This window comes from Heteronotia binoei, chromosome 11, assembly GCF_032191835.1.
Source record: "Heteronotia binoei isolate CCM8104 ecotype False Entrance Well chromosome 11, APGP_CSIRO_Hbin_v1, whole genome shotgun sequence".
In the NCBI taxonomy this organism is placed as follows: domain Eukaryota; kingdom Metazoa; phylum Chordata; class Lepidosauria; order Squamata; family Gekkonidae; genus Heteronotia; species Heteronotia binoei.
The window spans coordinates 72758250-72775808 of NC_083233.1; the positions used below are offsets into that span (position 1 = coordinate 72758250).

The following is a 17559-nucleotide window of genomic DNA, read 5'->3' on the forward strand; positions in this document are numbered from 1 at the left end:
GAAAGTTCTTTTTACCATATATGGTGGACTTGTGAAAGAGCTAAAATGTTTTGGCAGATGATTCAGCAAGAGATTTCTAAGATCATGGGATATGATTTTAACAAAGTTGCAGAAACTTTTCTGTTGGGATTACAAATGAAAAAATTTCCAAAAGAAGATAGAACTTTAATTTGGTACTTTCTCTCAGCTGCTAGGACATTGTATGCACAGTTGTGGAAGCAAGAAAAAATAGCAGAGAAATGGGATTGGATTGTAAAAGTTATGACATGGAGTGAAATGGATAAGTTAACAAGAACTTTAAGAGACTATGATTTAGAAGTATTTAAGATGGAGTGGAAGAAGTTCAGAAGATATGTAGAAAAAGAATGGAAAATAAAAGGACATTGGACAATTTTTGATAATGATTAAGTATAAGTGGGAGGAGGATAAGAATTTTGGTTCTTAGTAATTAAGGGTACTTTTAATATTAATATTTTAAGTTTTGTACACCGGCGGGGCTCAAGTAATGGGGGGAGTGGTGGGTAGAAAGTAATATATGGGATAGAGGGGAAAAAGTAGATATTAATGATATAAGAAATTGAATATATTGCCATATGTTACTAATAAAATTGTTTGAAACAGTAACGAGATTGTGAGTCACTTTGAGACTCTGAGATTTGGAGGGGAGGGCGGGATATAAATCCAATATCCTCTTCTTCTAGATTTCCACACACTCATGAAGTAATCTGTCCAAGGAGGATGCGGGATAGGTTGTGTTCAGAACTCACCTCTTGTTGGGAACAATGGGAACCCTCCAGCCCTTTACTTGGCTCAGCTCGGTGTCAGAGACCTCAATTTGAAGAGGGAGGCGGGGCACCCACACTGTGACCAGCAGGGGGGCACTCAAGTACTGGTAGGTGAAGTTCACCAGAGCGTTCACTTTGCCTTTCACTTCTTTGCCATTGACAAAAATGTAGTCGCACCGGTCAGAAACCTGGAGGAGAAGGAGGCAGAGGTCAGAACAGAAAGCGCACCGGCCCTTAAACAGGTCACTGGTATCCCACTCTTGTTTTCAAAACGTTCAGGATAGGGTTGCCCAGGGCTTTTGTTGTAGAAAAAGCCCAGCAGGAACTCATTTGCATAACAGGCCACACCCTCTGACACTACCATTGTTTCACATGGGGCTTTTGTGTAGAAAAAGTTCAGCAGGAACTAATTTGCATTAGGCCACACCCTCTGATGTCACCATTGTTTCACACAGGGTTTTTTTTGTAGAAAAAAGCCCAGCGGGAACTCACTGGCATATTAGGCCACACCTCCCGACATCACCATTGTTTCACACAGGGCTTTTTTGTAGCATAAGCCTAGTAGGAACTCATTTGCATATGAGGCCACACCTACTGACTCCAAGCCAGCTGGAACTATGTTCCTGTGCATTCCTGCTCAAAAAAAGCCCTAGGGTCACTAGCTGTGGATTGGGAAATACCTGGAGGCTCTGGGGGCAGAGCCTGGGATGGGTGAGGCTTGGGGAGGGGAGAGGCCTCAGTAGGATATGATGCCCCAGAGTCCACCCTCTAAAGCAGCCATTTTTCCCCCAGAGGAACTGATCTTGGTCATCTGGAGATCAACTGCAATAGTGAGAGATCTCCAGGTGCTACCTGGAGAATGGCAATCCTAGCAGATCCCTCTGTGAGAAAAAGATTGGTTGGGTTCAGTTACCACTAGGGCTGCCAGGTCTGTGTTGGAAAATACCTGGAGACTCTGGGCGTGGCTCTGGAAGGGGCGGGGTTTGGGGAGGGGAGGGGCCTCAGCATGGTCCAATGCTGTGGAGTCCACCCTTCGAAGCAGCCATTTTCTCCAGGGGAGCTGATCTCTGCCAGCTGGAGATCAGTTGGAAAAGGAAATTTTAAACTGTTAAGAAGTGATTGCTGGCTTAACTAGGTTCATGGCAGACAGGCACCAAAGGCGCACAGAGACATCTGAAGAGTCACTGTTTTAATTATTGAATTTTTAAAACCATTGTATTATCTTTCTGTTGCAATCAGCCCTAAGCCCAGTTGTGGGGAGGGTGGAATAAAAATCTACTCAAAAAAATTAAAGTCAACTCAAATATCTCAAACCGTTTGTTTTTCCTGTGTGCCTAATGACAGAGTTGGAAGGGGCGATGATGGCACACGGGAAGAAAGGGGGAGAAAGAGGGGGCAGGAAAGAAATCAAATACTGTAGGAAGGCAATAAAATCAGATAAAGAGCACAAACAAATTCATTTTGATGCATCCGAACGGTTCAGGAGGGAAGGATTGGTTCCCTCCTCACGACCAGCAAGCTGGTGGTTGTTCAAAGCAATGCCACTTACGACAATCATCACTAATTAATAGATGTTTGCTAGCTTTTTTGGTCTTTCTGTAAATGTTGATTTCAGTTGACTGGCAGCACAGAAGCTCGCATTGGCACTCTCTCCCCGTTTGGGCTGCATACCCTTTGCTGTCACCGGATTTCAAAGGAACGTTCTTCCCCGTCGTCCTGCATAGGATTCTGAGATCTACCCCTCTCCACCTCCCATAAGTTAAATCTGACCCGTGTGTTTTGCAAGCATGCATGAGCACTGCCCGACTGAATTGTCGCGGAGAGGTAAAGATTCCCTCTGTGAGCACGCACACAAAATCCCTCGCGCACCTGAGTTTCCATCGTTTCTCACAGCGTGCCCAGTGATTCCAAACTGACACGTTCTGGTTTGATTTTGTGTTGTCCCCCCCCCCCCACACACACACACCCGCTTTCTTCATTAGTGTTCAGAGATTATAAATTCTCAGGACAGTTTGGTAGGGAAAATGGGAAAGCGAGTAAAAATAATCTCTTCCATAATAGCCCATTATCTATTTATAAGGATTTACATTTTGTTTAAAGTCGTTCAGCTATTTTTTTTTTTAAAAAAAAAACCCTTTCCCCCACCCTTCTGAGCACCGCAGTGGATTTATCATCAGCATGTAAATACCGTCCTGAAATACAAGCACGGCATTAGCATAGTCAATTTAAGAGTTATATCAGTAATCACTCCTTTAATCAATGTTGTAATTTACAGACCATTGAGTTTTCTCATTTATTATCTAGCCAAGTACAAGTGGGACAGGATGGGGATATATATATATATATATTTACGGGGGGAAAAAACCCTTCAGAAGATATAAATCATTAAGAAGGATGTAGATAGGATGAAGTGGCTGCGTGTGATGAAGTCGTTGTCATAGCGATTCCTAAAGGTGTCATAAACATCGGGGGAAATCTTGCAACCCGTTAATCATGCATAAAGTGGCCGGCGATGAGAGAGCTTCCACATTTCTAAAGACCGATGCCAGAACTGCAGAAATTAACGGTAAGCCCAACGGGCAACTTCAATTCCCACTATGTCCCCCTCCCCAATATCATGCCATCTCCAAAAATGATTTCATCTGCGTTAATGAGGATCATTAGCAACCAAACGGTCAGCCGTATTTCCTGCCTGAATGCCAATGTATAAAAGGTATTGTGGGCATTAGGTGTTCATAGAATCACAGAGGTGGAAGGGGTCATGGAGAGTCAGTTTGGTGTAGTGGTTGTGTGACAAAAATATGTAATCTTTCATTGAAATCTGCCTCCGTTCCTGAGGACTGTAAGGTAGCAAATGTCACCCCCATCTTTAAAAAGGGTTCCAGAGGAGATCCGGGTAACTACAGGCCAGTCAGTCTGACTTCAATACCGGGAAAGTTGGTATAAACCATTATCAAGGACAGAATGAGTAGGCACATTGATGAACACGAGTTATTGAGGAAGTCTCAGCATGGGTTCTGTAAGGGAAGATCTTGCCTCACTAACCTGTTACATTTCTTTGAGGGGGTGAACAAACATGTGGACAAAGGAGACCCGAGAGATATTGTTTACCTTGACTTCCAGAAAGCTTTTGATAAAGTTCCTCATCAAAGGCTCCTTAGTAAGCTGGCTAATTAATAGGAAGCAGAGAGTGAGTATAAATGGGCAGTCTTCGCAGTGGAGGACGGTAAGCAGTGGGGGGCTGCAGGGCTCAGTACTGGGTCCCATACTCTTTAACTTGTTCATAAATGATTTGGAGTTGAGAGTAGGCAGTGAAGTGGCCAAGTTTGCAGATGACACTAAATTGTTCAGGGTGGTGAGAACCAGAGAGGATTGTGAGGAACTCCAAAGGGATCTGTTGAGGCTGTATGAGTGGGTGTCAACGTGGCAGATGAGGTTCAATGTGTCCAAGTGCAAAGTAATGCACATTGAAGCCAAGAATCCCAGCTACAAATACAAGTTGATGGGTGTGAACCGGCAAAGACTGATCAAGAGAGAGATCTTGGGGTCATGGTAGATAACTCACTGAAAATGTCAAGACAGTGTGTGTTTGCAATAAAAAAGGCCAACGCCATGCTGGGAATTATTAGGAAGGGAATTGAAAACAAATCAGCCAGTATCATAATGCCCCTGTATAAATTGATGGTGCGGTCTCATTTGGAATACTGTGTGCAATTCTGGTCACCACACCTCAAAAAGGATATTATAACATTGGAAAAAGTGCAGAAAAGGGCAACTAGAATGATTAAAAGTTTGGAACACTATCCCTATGAAGAAAGGTTAAAATGCTTGAGACTCTTTAGCTTGGAGAAACGTCAACTGCGGGGTGACATGATAGAAGTTTACAAGATTATGCATGGGATGGAGAAGATAGAGAAAAAAGTACTTTTCTCCCTTTCTCACAATACAAGAACTCGTGGGCATTCAATGAAATTGCTGAGCAGTCGGGTTAGAACAGATAAAAGGAGGTACTTCTTCATCCAAAGGGTGATTAACATGTGGAATTCACTGCCACAGGAGGTGGTGGCAGCTACAAGCATAGCCAGCTTCAAGAGGGGGTTAGATAAAAATATGGAGCAGAGTTCCAACAGTGGCTATTAGCCACAGTGTGTGTGTGTGTGTGTGTGTGTGTATAATTTTTTGGCCACTGTGTGATACAGAGTGTTGGACTGGATGGGCCATTGGCCTGATCCAACATGGCTTCTCTTATGTTCTTATGTGCGGACTCTTATCTGGGAGAACCGGGTTTGATTCCCCACTCTTCCACTTGCAGCTGCTGGAATGGCCTTGGGTCAGCCATAGCTCTGGTAGGAGTTGTCCTTCAAAGGGCAGCTGGTGTGAGAGCCCTCTCCAGCCCCACCCACCTCACAGGGTGTCTGTTGTGGGGGAGGAAGGGAAAGGAGATTGTGAGCCGCTCTGAGACTCTTCGGAGTGGAGGGTGGGATAGAAATCCAATATCATCTTCTTCTTCATATAGGTCATCTACTCCGACCCCCTGTTCAGTGCAGGATTAGCCTAGAGTGGAAGTGACCAAACTGCAGCTCGGGAGCCACATGTGGCTATTTCACACAAAATTGGGTGGCTATGTGTGAGCTAGTTTGGTGTAGTGTCCGCTCACGGAGAGGGCGGGATATAAATGTGAAGTAATAAATAATAAATAAATAAATAAATAAATAGTGGTTAAGTGCATGGACTGTTATCTGGGAGAACTGGGTTTGATTCCCCACTCCTCCGCTTGCAGCTGCTGGAATGGCCTTGAGTCAGCCAGAGCTCTCGTAGGAGTTGTCTTTGAAAGGGCAGCTTCTGGGAGAGCTCTCTCAGCTCCACCTACCTCACAGGGTGTCCGTTGGGGGGAAGGAGAGAAAGGAGATTGTAAGCTGCTCTGAGTCTCTGATTCAGAGAGAAGAGCGAGGTATAAATCCCCAATCGTCTTCTTCTATCAAAGCTTCCACTACCCCATTGGCTAACTTGGAAAAGACATTTGTCTCTTTAAATCACTTCTCCAAGCTGAGCTAGCTGGCGGCTTGAAAAATGCATCTAAAGTTGTGTTCTTTCCACCTCTCCCTCCCCCATCTATTTTCCTTCCTTCCTTCCTTCCTTCCTTCCTTCCTTCCTTCCTTCCTTCCTTCCTTCCTTCCTTCCTTCCTTCCTTCCTTCCTTCCTTCCTTCCTTCCTTCCTTCCTTCCGGCTTTCAAACATCTCACTGTGTTTATTCTGTGTGGCTCCCATATTAAGCAAGTTTGGCCACCCCTGCCCTAGAAGCTAAAGTGATCGAATGGAGGCTATTGTACTTGTGGTCACATCCTTCCTTCCTTCCTCCGGCTCTCAAACATCTGACATTCATGGTTTGCAGCTCTCAAACATCTGATCTTTATTCCATGTGGCTCTTACGTTAATCAAGTTTGGCCACCCCTGGCCTAAAGCATCCTTGCCAAGTGTTTGCCCAGCCACTGCTAAAGACTGCCCGTGAGGTCAACACCTCCCTAGGTAGCTGATTCCACTGTTGAACAGCTCTTAACTATTAAAAAGTTTTTCCTGGTAAAAAAAAATTGTTCCATAGATGTATCATGGAATTGGTCATCTGAGAAACACGGCCTTTCTAGACGCCTACAAGTTGGAAGGGGCTTTCAAGGCACTCCATTTTGGACAAAGGTAACCTAAATGGGCCTTTGCAAATGTTCTTTGAAACAAACCTCCCATCTTCTAATTAGGAGGAAAAGACTGAGATCTCCACATCTGTTCTGCTGTGTCTGATAATAATAATAATAATAATAATAATAATAATAATAATAATAATAATAATAATAATAATAATAATAATAATAATAATAATAATATTTTATTTTTATATAAGAACATAAGAACATAAGAGAAGCCATGTTAGATCAGGCCAATGGCCCATCCAGTCCAACATTCTGTGTCACACAGCGGCCAAATATATATATATTTATATATATATATATATATATTATATTTATATATATATTTATTTAAATATATATATTATATATTTATATATATATATATATATATATATATATATATATATATATATATATATATATATATATATATATATATATACAGCGGCCAAATATATATATACACACACACACTGTGGCTAATAGCCACTGATGGACCTCTGCTCCATATTTTTATCTAACCCCTTCTTGAAGGTGGCTATGCTTGTGGACGCCACCACCTCCTGTGGCAGTGAATTCCACATGTTAATCACCCTTTGGGTGAAGAAGTACTTCCTTTTATCCGTTTTAACCTGTCTGCTCAGCAATTTCATCGAATGCCCACGAGTTCTTGTATTGTGAGAAATGGAGAAAAGTACTTCTTTCTTTACTTTCTCCATCCCATGCATTATCTTGTAAACTTATATCCCGCCCTCCCCGCCAGGCGGGCTCAGGGCGGCTAACAGACATGGGGTCCCATGATTCACATTAAACAATAAACAATATAACAGGCACGGGAGTCCCATGATTCACATAAAACATAGCAATTTAAACATTAATTACAAATAAGTTATTTAAAATACATAAAACATATAAAATAGGTGCTAAAATAATATAGTTCTGATGTATATGAGATGGCTAAATATCTGTTCGTTCGTTATCAGGTTCTGTCTCAAATACCACAAGATGTCTCAAATGCCAACTGAAAAAGAAATGTTTTGCAAGCCCTGCGGAATTGGTTCAGGTCCCGCAGGGCTCGCACCATCTCTGGAAGGTCATTGCTTTATTTTAAATGTTTTTTTTTAATTATTGTGTTTGTCTGTATTCTTTACAAAATTTATCTCTGCTACCTGGCATTATACGCTATGACGAACATGCCCGGCCCAATAAAAGTCAGATCCGGCCCTCAAAACACATGAGTTTGACACCCCTGCTTTAAGGGCATAGGCAGCCACCGAACTTGGCCCCTGCTGTCTAAAATGGTACATCCCAATGACAGGTATGTCATGTGATCCTTCTCGCTGCAGCCTTTGTCTGAGCTTTCGGGGAGTTCATGTGTGTGTTTTTGTGCTAAATGCTGTCAAGTTGCGTCTGACTTACGATGCTATGAATTAAAGACCTCCCAAGCATCCTATTCTTAACATCCTTGCTCACATCTTGCAAACCGAGGTCCACAGTTGGTTGGCTGAGTCAATCCATCTCATTTCCCCGCGGCCTGCCACTTTCCCTAGCACGATTGTCTTCTCCCATTGACTCTTTTCTTCTCTCAATGTGACCAAAGTACAATAGCCTCAGTTTAGTCATTTTCGCTTCTCGGGAGAGTTCACGGCCCGTGTCAAATTCTAGCACTCGCATCTAAATGCTGATACATCTTCTTAAGCCCCTTAATACTTAAATGCGTTGCGTTTATGGAACACTCCAAGCGTTTAAACTATATCATGTAAATTACCATTGAGATCCTGGAAAGGAAAGGCAGTGCTATTAAACCAGCAGAGGCTAAAAGTGACCTGACGGATAAGAGAAGATTTCCACCGGCAGCTTCTCAGTTTGCTCCTTTAAGCATTGTGTTGCACCACCTCCCTAAGTCAGAGTAAGATTTGAGTACTGGAGGCCCCGGAGCCCAAATCTGCCCCTCTTGCTGGCATCCCATGCTGAGAAACAAAAGAGACATGTGGAAGAAGGAGTGGCTCCAACAATGGAACTTCCCAGAAGCCAAGATGAAGAAATGGGACCCTCTAGTCTGTCCTTCTCCCTGCAGTTTATAGTAGTGGTTCCTAACTTGGTGGACCACATGTCCAAATTTACTTGGTATGATGACCCATTCAGGGTTGGCTCAAAAATTTCAGGCCCCCTGGGCAAACTATAACTTTGGTACCCATCTATTGCGGCATTCTATTTCCTACACCGACTAAATGTTTTTTGAGATGATGATGATATTGGATTTATATCCCACCCTCCACTCCGAAGAGTCTCAGAGCGGCTCACAATCTCCTTTACCTTCCTCCCCCACAACAGACACCCTGTGAGGTGGGTGGGGCTGGAGAGGGCTCTCACAGCAGCTGCCCTTTCAAGGACAACCTCTGCCAGAGCTGTGGCTGACCCAAGGCCATGCCAGCAGGTGCAAGTGGAGGAGTGGGGAATCAAACCCGGTTCTCCCAGATAAAAGTCCGCGCACTTAACCACTACACCAAACTGGCTCTCCTAAAAGTAACAGCTCTCCCCACTACGAGCCCCAAGGAAGCGGCACTCCGACATACACAGCCTTTGTCTATGGAAGTTCATGGCTTTTTTTGTAGCAGGAGCTCCTTTGCCTATTAGGCCGCATGCCCCTGATGTAGCCAATCCCCCTGGAGCTTACAGCAGGCCCTGTATGAAGAGCCCTGTAAGCTCTTTGAGAATTGGCTAAATCAGAGGTGTGCGTGGCCTAACATGCAAAGGAGTTCCTGCTACAAAAAAAAGCCCTGCGGAGGTTACATTCTTTCACCACCCTCTCCTTCTCCATTCCTCCTGCTCATCTCTCCTCGGATTCTAAAAAAACTCAATCTAATAACCATCAGGACTTGTTGTACTTGATCAACTTGTATATGCAGTGAAGGAAAAAAAGGCTACTGTTTGACAGGGAAGAGGGTGTTTCCAGGGTCAGATCTCGGTTTTCAACATACAAAAGAGAGCAACAGAAAGGGCCAGGGTGGCCATTTGGCCTGGCCAATGCCCGCCTTCAGAGGCGTTGAGACTCACCATTGGGAAACAGTGATTTAAAAGACCCTTCTGCAACAGTAGTTCCTGACCAGCAGCTGCTCAGCAGGGGGGAAGACAGCAATCCTCATGGCTTTGCAGAGACAAAGGCATGTGATAAAATTGTTCACCTTCAGTTTGACCCGGCTGTAATGGACTCCGATATATGATATAATATTATCGGGAGCTGAACGCTGTGTCAGAAGGAGTACAAATGTGTTGGCCAAGATGGCACAAGGTTGGCCGCACATTCGCAATTTGTAAATGTTTCTGGGCTAACATCCAGCCTCCGGCTTCCCTCACAATGCCGTTGCTGGCCATTCCAAAACAGAAAAGTTCAGCATATCTCAGACAAATGGCTTTACAGATGACATTGAACTACAGGCATAGGTTATTGCTTATCACATTTTGTGCAAATGCACAAGGAGGCTTTGGCAACTGACTCAGAAGCATCTTGAGCAGGGGTGTCAAACACACAGTTTAGGGGTGGAATCAGGCCCCCGGAGGGCTTCTATCAGGCCCCCGAGCAACTGGCTGTCATCTGCTTCCTTCTCCCTCTCTCTTGCTTCCTTATGAATCACAGCTTGCTTTGCAAGGCTTGCTCAATCATACAGGAACTACAGAGCAAAACCTATATTTTCTCCATTGGCTGAGGCTCTTCCATTGGGGAGGAAGGGGGGGAGGAATAGCTTGCTTTGCCGGGCTCTCTCAATTGCACAGCGCAGCTACTGAGCCAAGCCTCTCTTCCTTCTATTGGCTGAGGCTCCTTTCCCCCCTTCCCAGTCCCCTAGGGAAGGAAGGAAGGAAAGAGCCAGAGCTTCCTTTGCCCAGTTCCCTGGATCCCATGGGAGAAATACAAAGAAAGCATCTTTAAGACCAATGAGTGCTAATGTTTTAAGTTTTTTATTTAAGTTTTATTTGTGTTTGTCTGTGTTCTGTATAAAATGTATATCTCTGCTACCTAATCTTAAATAGGAACACACATGGCCTGGCCCAGCATGGCTTGACTCAACCCGACATGGCCCGCCCCAACAAGGTCTCATGTATGTCAGATCCAGCCCTCATAACAAATGAGTTTGACACCCCTGTTCTAGGGGGTGCATTCACAAGGAATGCTGAGAATGCCCTTTGAGCCTTTCTACTGCATTTCCCCCGCCTGACCCCAGATCTGGTATGATTTTTGTCTCTTGCCTTTTCACTTCCCACATAGAAGCTGCACAGATCAGCAGCATGCTGTAAGCTGGCAATCGGCGACTGAGAACACAACGTGACGTTAACCGCACTTCAGTCTGTGGCTAGATGGGACTGGACTGGCAAGTAGATAGACAGCTATTGGCCTATAGATATAAAAGCATAGAGTGGTTTATTGCTGTGAGAGTTCACCCAAGGGTCAAGGTTGCTTGGAGCAAAGCCCTTTGCCAGGTGGGACTGAGGAGGCTTCAAGAGCGACTGCAGCAATTGGAGGGTCACCGTTAGAAGCCCAGTCCTTCTCCAGGTGGGACTGGAGAGGATTTAAGGGCTCCTGAGCTGCAGACAGGGGCCAGCAATTGACAGGACAAAGGAGGGACACCGGCCAGTCATGCACCAGCCGCTACTCCAGGTCCAACTATACGCCAGGTGGAGAAGAAGATGATGATATTGGATTTATATCCCACCCTGTATTCTGAATCTCAGAGCAGCTCACAATCTCCTTTATCTTCCTCCCCCACAACAGACAACCTGTGAGGTAGGTGGGACTGAGAGAGCTCTCACAGCAGCTGCCCTTTCAAGGACAACTCGTACAAGAGCTATGACTGACCCAAGGCTGTTCCAGCAGCTGCAAGTGGAGGAGTGGGGAATCAAACCTGGTTCTCCCAGGTAAGAGTCCATGCACTTAACCACTACACCAAACTGGCTTCTTAACATAAGAACATAAGAGAAGCCATGTTGGATCAGACCAATGGCCCATCCGGTCCAACACTGTGGACCCAGGTACCATCAAGAGGTCCACCAGTGGGGCCAGGACACTAGAAGTCCTTCCACTGTCCCCCCCCCCCTAAAAAAGCACCAAGAATACAGAGCATCACTGCCCCAGACAGAGAGTTCCATCCATATGCTGTGGCTAATAGCCACTGATGGACCTCTGCTCCGTATGTTTATCCAGAATATGTTTATTCTTGGGGTGTTTTGTGTGGCGTTTGCTGAGGACACACAACACGGAATCCTGTACCTGTTACCAAAATAAGTCGCTCTTCACCTGAAACCCCACGACTCATTTGGTCTTATGTGCCACAATTGCCTATAATCACAAGGGCTATAGAAGCTACGGTATTTAAAATTAAATTTGACGCAAGCCATTCAGACCAGGGGATTTCAGGACCACGGAGAGCTCCCAGGGCTCCAGTGTGGTTGCTTTGATAAAGCCCGAACACCAATGGAATCTACATAACCCTCAGCAGATGACTACTTGGTCCAAGCACTAATTGGCCCAAATAGTATTGGGGACCAAAAAAGTGAAAGTCACCTGGGACATTTAATAACACTCCTCCCCCCTCAAGATTTCCAAATGGGTTTTCTCCCAAATAAGGCAGCCAGTTTGTTGCAGCCGTTACAGTGTCAGGATCTGGGAGACACAGGTTTCAATCCCAGCTTTGCCGTGGAGCTCACTGGGTGACGTTGGGCCTAACCTGCCTCACAGGGTCATAGTGATGACAGCATGGAGGACAGGAGAATGGTGTAAGCAGAACTGGGGCCCCGCTGGAGGAAAAGGGAGTGCATAAATGAAGGGGCCAAGAAGTGAAGGTAGCATCTAGGCAACAATGTAAATATGCCCAAATCCATGGTGTTGCATCCTACCTGTCAACTAAGCTAAAGGTGACCTTTTTCTCCACTTCAGGGAGCTTTCTTTTACCACAAGAAGCTCTCCCTTTCACATGGGAGGAAGACTTCCTGAGCAGGAAGTGGCTGCCAGGGCAGAAAAGTGGCTGGAAGCCACTCAGAATTCCCCTTTTCATATAGATGGCATTTATGTTACAGATTTTGTTCCCCCCCGCCCCCAGCCAGAAAATTTACATCCAAACAGAAGCAGGACCTAGGACACCATTTTTAAAAACTATATTTCCCATGCCAAAGGTTCTAGGGCAGTCTGGAGAAGGAAAGGAAAGGTCCCCTGTGCAAGCACCAGTCGTTTCCAACTCTGGGATGATGTTGCTTTCACAATGTTTTCACGGCAGACTTTTTACGAGGTGTTTTGCCATTGCCTTTCCCAGTCATCTACGCTTTCCCCCCAGCAAACTGGGTATTCATTTTACCGACTTCGGAAGGCTGAGTCAACCTCGAGCCAGCTACCCGAAAACCCAGCTTCCGTTGGGGATCGAACTCAGGTTGTGAGCAGAGCTTAGGACTGCAGTACTGCAGCTTTAACACTCTGCTCCAAGGGGCTCCTCATGGAGAGGCAGAGTATAAATCCACTAAAGAAGAAGAAATTGGATTTATACCTTACCTTATACTCTGAATCTCAGAGTGGCTTACAATCTCCTTTATCTTCCTCCTCCACAACAGACACCCTGTGAGGTCGGTGAGGCCGAGAGAGCTCTCCTAGAAGCTGCCCTTTCAAGGACAGCTCTGCAAGATCTATGGCTGACCCAATGTGTACTTAACCACTACACCAAAGAAAGGAAAGGTCCCCTGTGCAAGCACCAGTCGTTTCCAACTTTGGGGTGACATTGCTTTCACAACGTTTTCACGGCAGACTTTTTACGGGGTGGTTTGCCATTGCCTTCCCCAGTCTTTTACACTTTCCCCCTCCTCCAGCAAGCTGGGTACTCTTTTTACTGACCTCAGAAGGATGGAAGGCTGAGTCAACCTTGGGCCGGCTACCTGAACCAGCTTTCGCTGGGATAGAACGCAGGTCGTGAGCAGAGAGTTCAGATCACAGTACTGCAGTACTGCTGCTTTACCACTCTGCGCCATGGGGCCGCTCTTCCACTACACTAAACTGGCTCTCAAACAAAATACAATGAAAGAGTTCACAGAGACTGGCTCAAGGGCCAAACTAATCCATGCACAGGCCAGAATGCACAAAACCACTTGACACAGATTCAGGACATTGGCTTGTCATATATGGACATATAAAGCTGCCTTACACTGAATCAGACCATCAAAGTCAGTATTGTCTACTCAGAATGGCAGCGGCTCTCCAGGGTCTCAAGCTGAGGTTTTTCACACCTATTTGCCTGGACCCTTTTTTGGAGATGCCAGGGATTGAACCTGGGACCTTCTGCTTCCCAAGCAGATGCTCTACCACTGAGCCACAGCCCCATTCATGGCTCTCCAGGGTCTCAAGCTGAGGTTTTTCACACCTATTTGCCTGGACCCTTTTTTGGAGATGCCAGGGATTGAACCGGGGACCTTCTGCTTATCAAACAGATGCTCTACCACTGAGCCACCCTCCCTCCCCTTGTCTGCTTCAGTACCATCTATTCTGACTGGCTGAAGCTCTCCATGGCCTCAAGCATTATCCATAAACTTAAGAACATACAAAGCCTCTGCTGCCAGGATATAGAGGCCGAGGCCTTCATAAGAGTCTGGGAACTGGCTCGTGACCACTACTGGCTTGCCCTTTACTGAGATGCTTGTGCATGATTCAAGGCAATAGGGGACTTTCCCCCATCCACCCTTTTCATGGGGTTTTCCAGCTCACAAACAACATACCAAGTGACCTAGATGCAACATCCAGCATGCCAAGTTTGTAGGAGGGCCCATGGAATTAATCTCTCTCGCCCTCTTTATCTCATTTTTTTTTAAAAAAATGGGATGATGAGGAGGAACTTTCAGATTCTCTCCTTACCGTCTGAAGCCGCAAGAGAAGCAGGCTGCTCCGCGCTTGGCAATCACCTTTATGCAAATGCTCCTCTGCGTTCCACAGAATGAACGGGGGAACGCCGTGCTTGCATTTTAAGAAGCTCGCACCGATGCTTTCTCAGCACATTCTCTGGTTATTAAAGTCGCACTGCCGTGACTTTTCCCTGTTGCTTCTTCTCACTTTTAAAGAAAGAATGGCAAGAGGGAGAACCCCCCCCTAAAAAAGCAACGAGGAAAACAACAGATCTAAGCAAAAGATCCTGCGATGCTTTCCTTGGTCTCTTATTTCCTTTCTTTCCAGGTGCCCCTCCAAAGAAAGGCTCCTTGGCCACCCTGTCAAATGGTTTTGTCCAGTGATGAATCACACCACATCAAGATGACTGGCACGAGCTGCTAGAGAAAGGCTAAACCTGGACCGCCAAGGAGGTGGGACAACTGGTAGTTTTCAGGGACCTTTAGATAGTGGGTTGCCAGGTAACACTTCTCCAGAAAAAGCTGGGCTAGAAGAGTGGCTTTGGCTCAGCGGTAGAGCATCTGCTTGACATACAGAAGGTTTCAAGTTCAATCCTGGGCATCTCCAGCTGAAAAGATCATGGGGCAGTGGATGAAAAAGACCTCCACCTGAGACCTTAGAGAGCTACTGCCAGTCTGAGTAGACAGTACTTACCTTGATGGACCAAGGGTCTGATTCCCTATAAAGCAGTATCATGTGACCTGGAGAGAGCGGGTGTATTCTATGTAAGATAAAAATGGCCAGCTTTTCAACATTAGAGATTAGAACCTCAGCAGAACTCTGCGGGTTCAGACTGGAGTATGACATAAGAACAAAACAGAAACCATGTTGGATCAGGCCAGTGGCTCATCCAGTCCAACATTCTGTGTCACCCAGTGGCCAAAATCCAGGGTCTATCAGGAAATCCACCAATGGGGCCAGAGCTCCAGAAGCCCTTCCACTGTTCCCCCCTGCCAATTTCTAAGAATATAGAGCAGCACTCCCCAGACATAAGAACATAAGGGAAGCCATGTTGGATCAGGCCAATAGCCTATCCAGTCCAACATTCTGTGTCACACAGTGGCCAAAACCCAGGAGCTATCAGGAGGTCTGCCAGTGGGGCCACAACTCCAGAAGCCCTTCCACTGTTTCCTTCAAGCACCAAGAAGACAGAGCATCACTGCCTCAGATAGAGTATTCCATTTATACCTTGTAGCTAATAGGCACTGATGGACCTCTGCTCCATATGTTTATCTTATCCCTCCTTGAATCTCTCTAAGCTTGTAGCCGCCACCACTTCCTGCAGTAGTGAATTCAACATGTTCATTACTCTTTGGATATCTTAAGATGCTTTAGGTCGTCCTGAATGGTACAGGGGATTGGGCTGAAGGATCTTTAGGCCCCTTCCAGGTTTTGAATTCTAAGACCCTATGAGTCCATCGAATCCAGCATTCTTGCTCCTCCAACAGTCCACCAGATACTCCTGGAGAGCTTACAAAGTAGGTTTAAAAGGCCAAAGACTCTTCTATTATTGCCGCTATCCAACAGCTAATGGGATCCCTTTCCCACATTTCATCAATACACTTTTAGACTCTTCCAAGGAGGTCAGTATTAAATGCATAGTTTCCACCTCCTTTCCTATTCTGTGAGGTAGATTAAGGCTGAGAAAGAGGACAGAAGAATGATGTAAGCCTCTTTAGGTCCTCATTGGGGAGAAAGGCAAGGTAAAAATGAAGTCAATCAGTCAAAAAGAGTGATCTGCCTAAAATTGCTGCCTAATCTCTGAATCCCAGAGCCAGGAAGCAATATTGGGGAAGGCCTTGGCCTCTCTGCCTTGTTGTTGGCCATCCAGCGGAACTGACTGGCCACTGTGTGAGATGGACTAGATGGACTATTGGTACAATCCAGCAGGGCTCTTCTTATCCTCTGAGTTCCAAAGTCAGGAGACAATATTGGGGATGACCTTGGCTTCTCTCCCTTGTTGTTGGTCATCCAGAAGAACTGGTTGGCCACTGCATGAGATGGGATGTTGGACTAGATCAGGGGTAGGGAACGTTGGCTCTCCAGATGTTTTTTGCCTACAACTCCCATCAGCCCCAGTCAGTATGGCCAATGGCTAGGGCAGATGGGAGCGTTAGAAGAAGAAGAAGATATTGGATTTATATCCCGCCCTCCACTCCGAAGAGTCTCAGAGCGGCTCACAATCTCCTTTACCTTCCTCCCCCACAACAGACACCCTGTGAGGTGGGTGGGGCTGAGAGAGCTCTCACAGCAGCTGCCCTTTCAAGGACAACCTCTGCCAGAGCTATGGCTGACCCAAGGCCATTCCAGCAGCTGCAAGTGGAGGAGCGGGGAATCAAACCCGGTTCTCCAAGATAAGAGTTCGCACACTTCACCACTACACCAAACTGGTTAGGCAACTGGAGAGCCAACGTTCCCTACCTTTGGACTAGATGGACTATTGGTCCAATCCAGCAGGGCTTTTCTGATCCTCTGAGTCCCAAAGCCAAGAGGCAACATCAGGGAAAGGCCTCCATCTTCTGATGTTCTTATCACTTTGTGAACTTCACAGCCAAGAGATGAGTCTCCTACCATCCACTCCCCAGAAATGAGTTACATCCTTCTAAGTCAATTGAAACAAATTGAGGGTATGTCAAGGAGACTTGTGCCCACTCTCATGGTGAGTCAACACATGGACAGGACCTCTTCCCTGGACTACTCTCTCTCTCCAGTGTAATGCAACAGAAAGAGAGCCAAGCTGGGATTTCACATTCTCTCTTTCTTCTCTGCAGTGTCCAGTACTGTTTAAAGGTTAGTGATCTACAGTTGGCAGCTTGAATGTAAAATTTTATTCCACCCATGTAAAAGTTTTGTGTCCTAAATCACCCCCTCCCCCCCATCTGTGGTTTACAGCATTCCCTCCTTCCTTCCTTCTGTCGAGATTTTCAGAAATCTGCTCCTTCCTGGCCTGTCGCTTGTTTTTATTTTCTCCCATAGCTGGCAGTAAAAACATAATGGACAGTTTTAAAATCCTATCAAATTGTTGACCTTAAAGGACTCGAGCTCAAGGACCGGAGAATGGGGAAGAAGTGGAAAGGGAATCAGGAATGACCGAAAAGGCCTTTTTGTGAAAAGGCCTCTTCCAAATAGAGCATTGCAGGGGGAATAAAGATGGGAGGTAGAGGGGGGGGGGGCAGCCCAGCTA

General features: G+C 45.8%; 1 protein-coding gene and 1 non-coding gene across 2 annotated transcripts in view; both read right to left on the bottom strand.

Moving 5' to 3' along the window:
* Window positions 1–17559, bottom strand: part of TMEM132C (transmembrane protein 132C) — a 393879-nt gene that overhangs the window by 17557 nt on the left and 358763 nt on the right. The window contains exon 6 of the mRNA XM_060249642.1: window positions 768–973. Within this exon, the coding sequence (XP_060105625.1) occupies window positions 768–973 (206 nt within the window). The remainder of the gene's footprint in view (window positions 1–767; window positions 974–17559) is intronic.
* On the bottom strand, window positions 13748–13819 carry TRNAP-GGG (transfer RNA proline (anticodon GGG)). Its single transcript has one exon. It is a non-coding gene; the product is annotated as a tRNA-Pro (tRNA).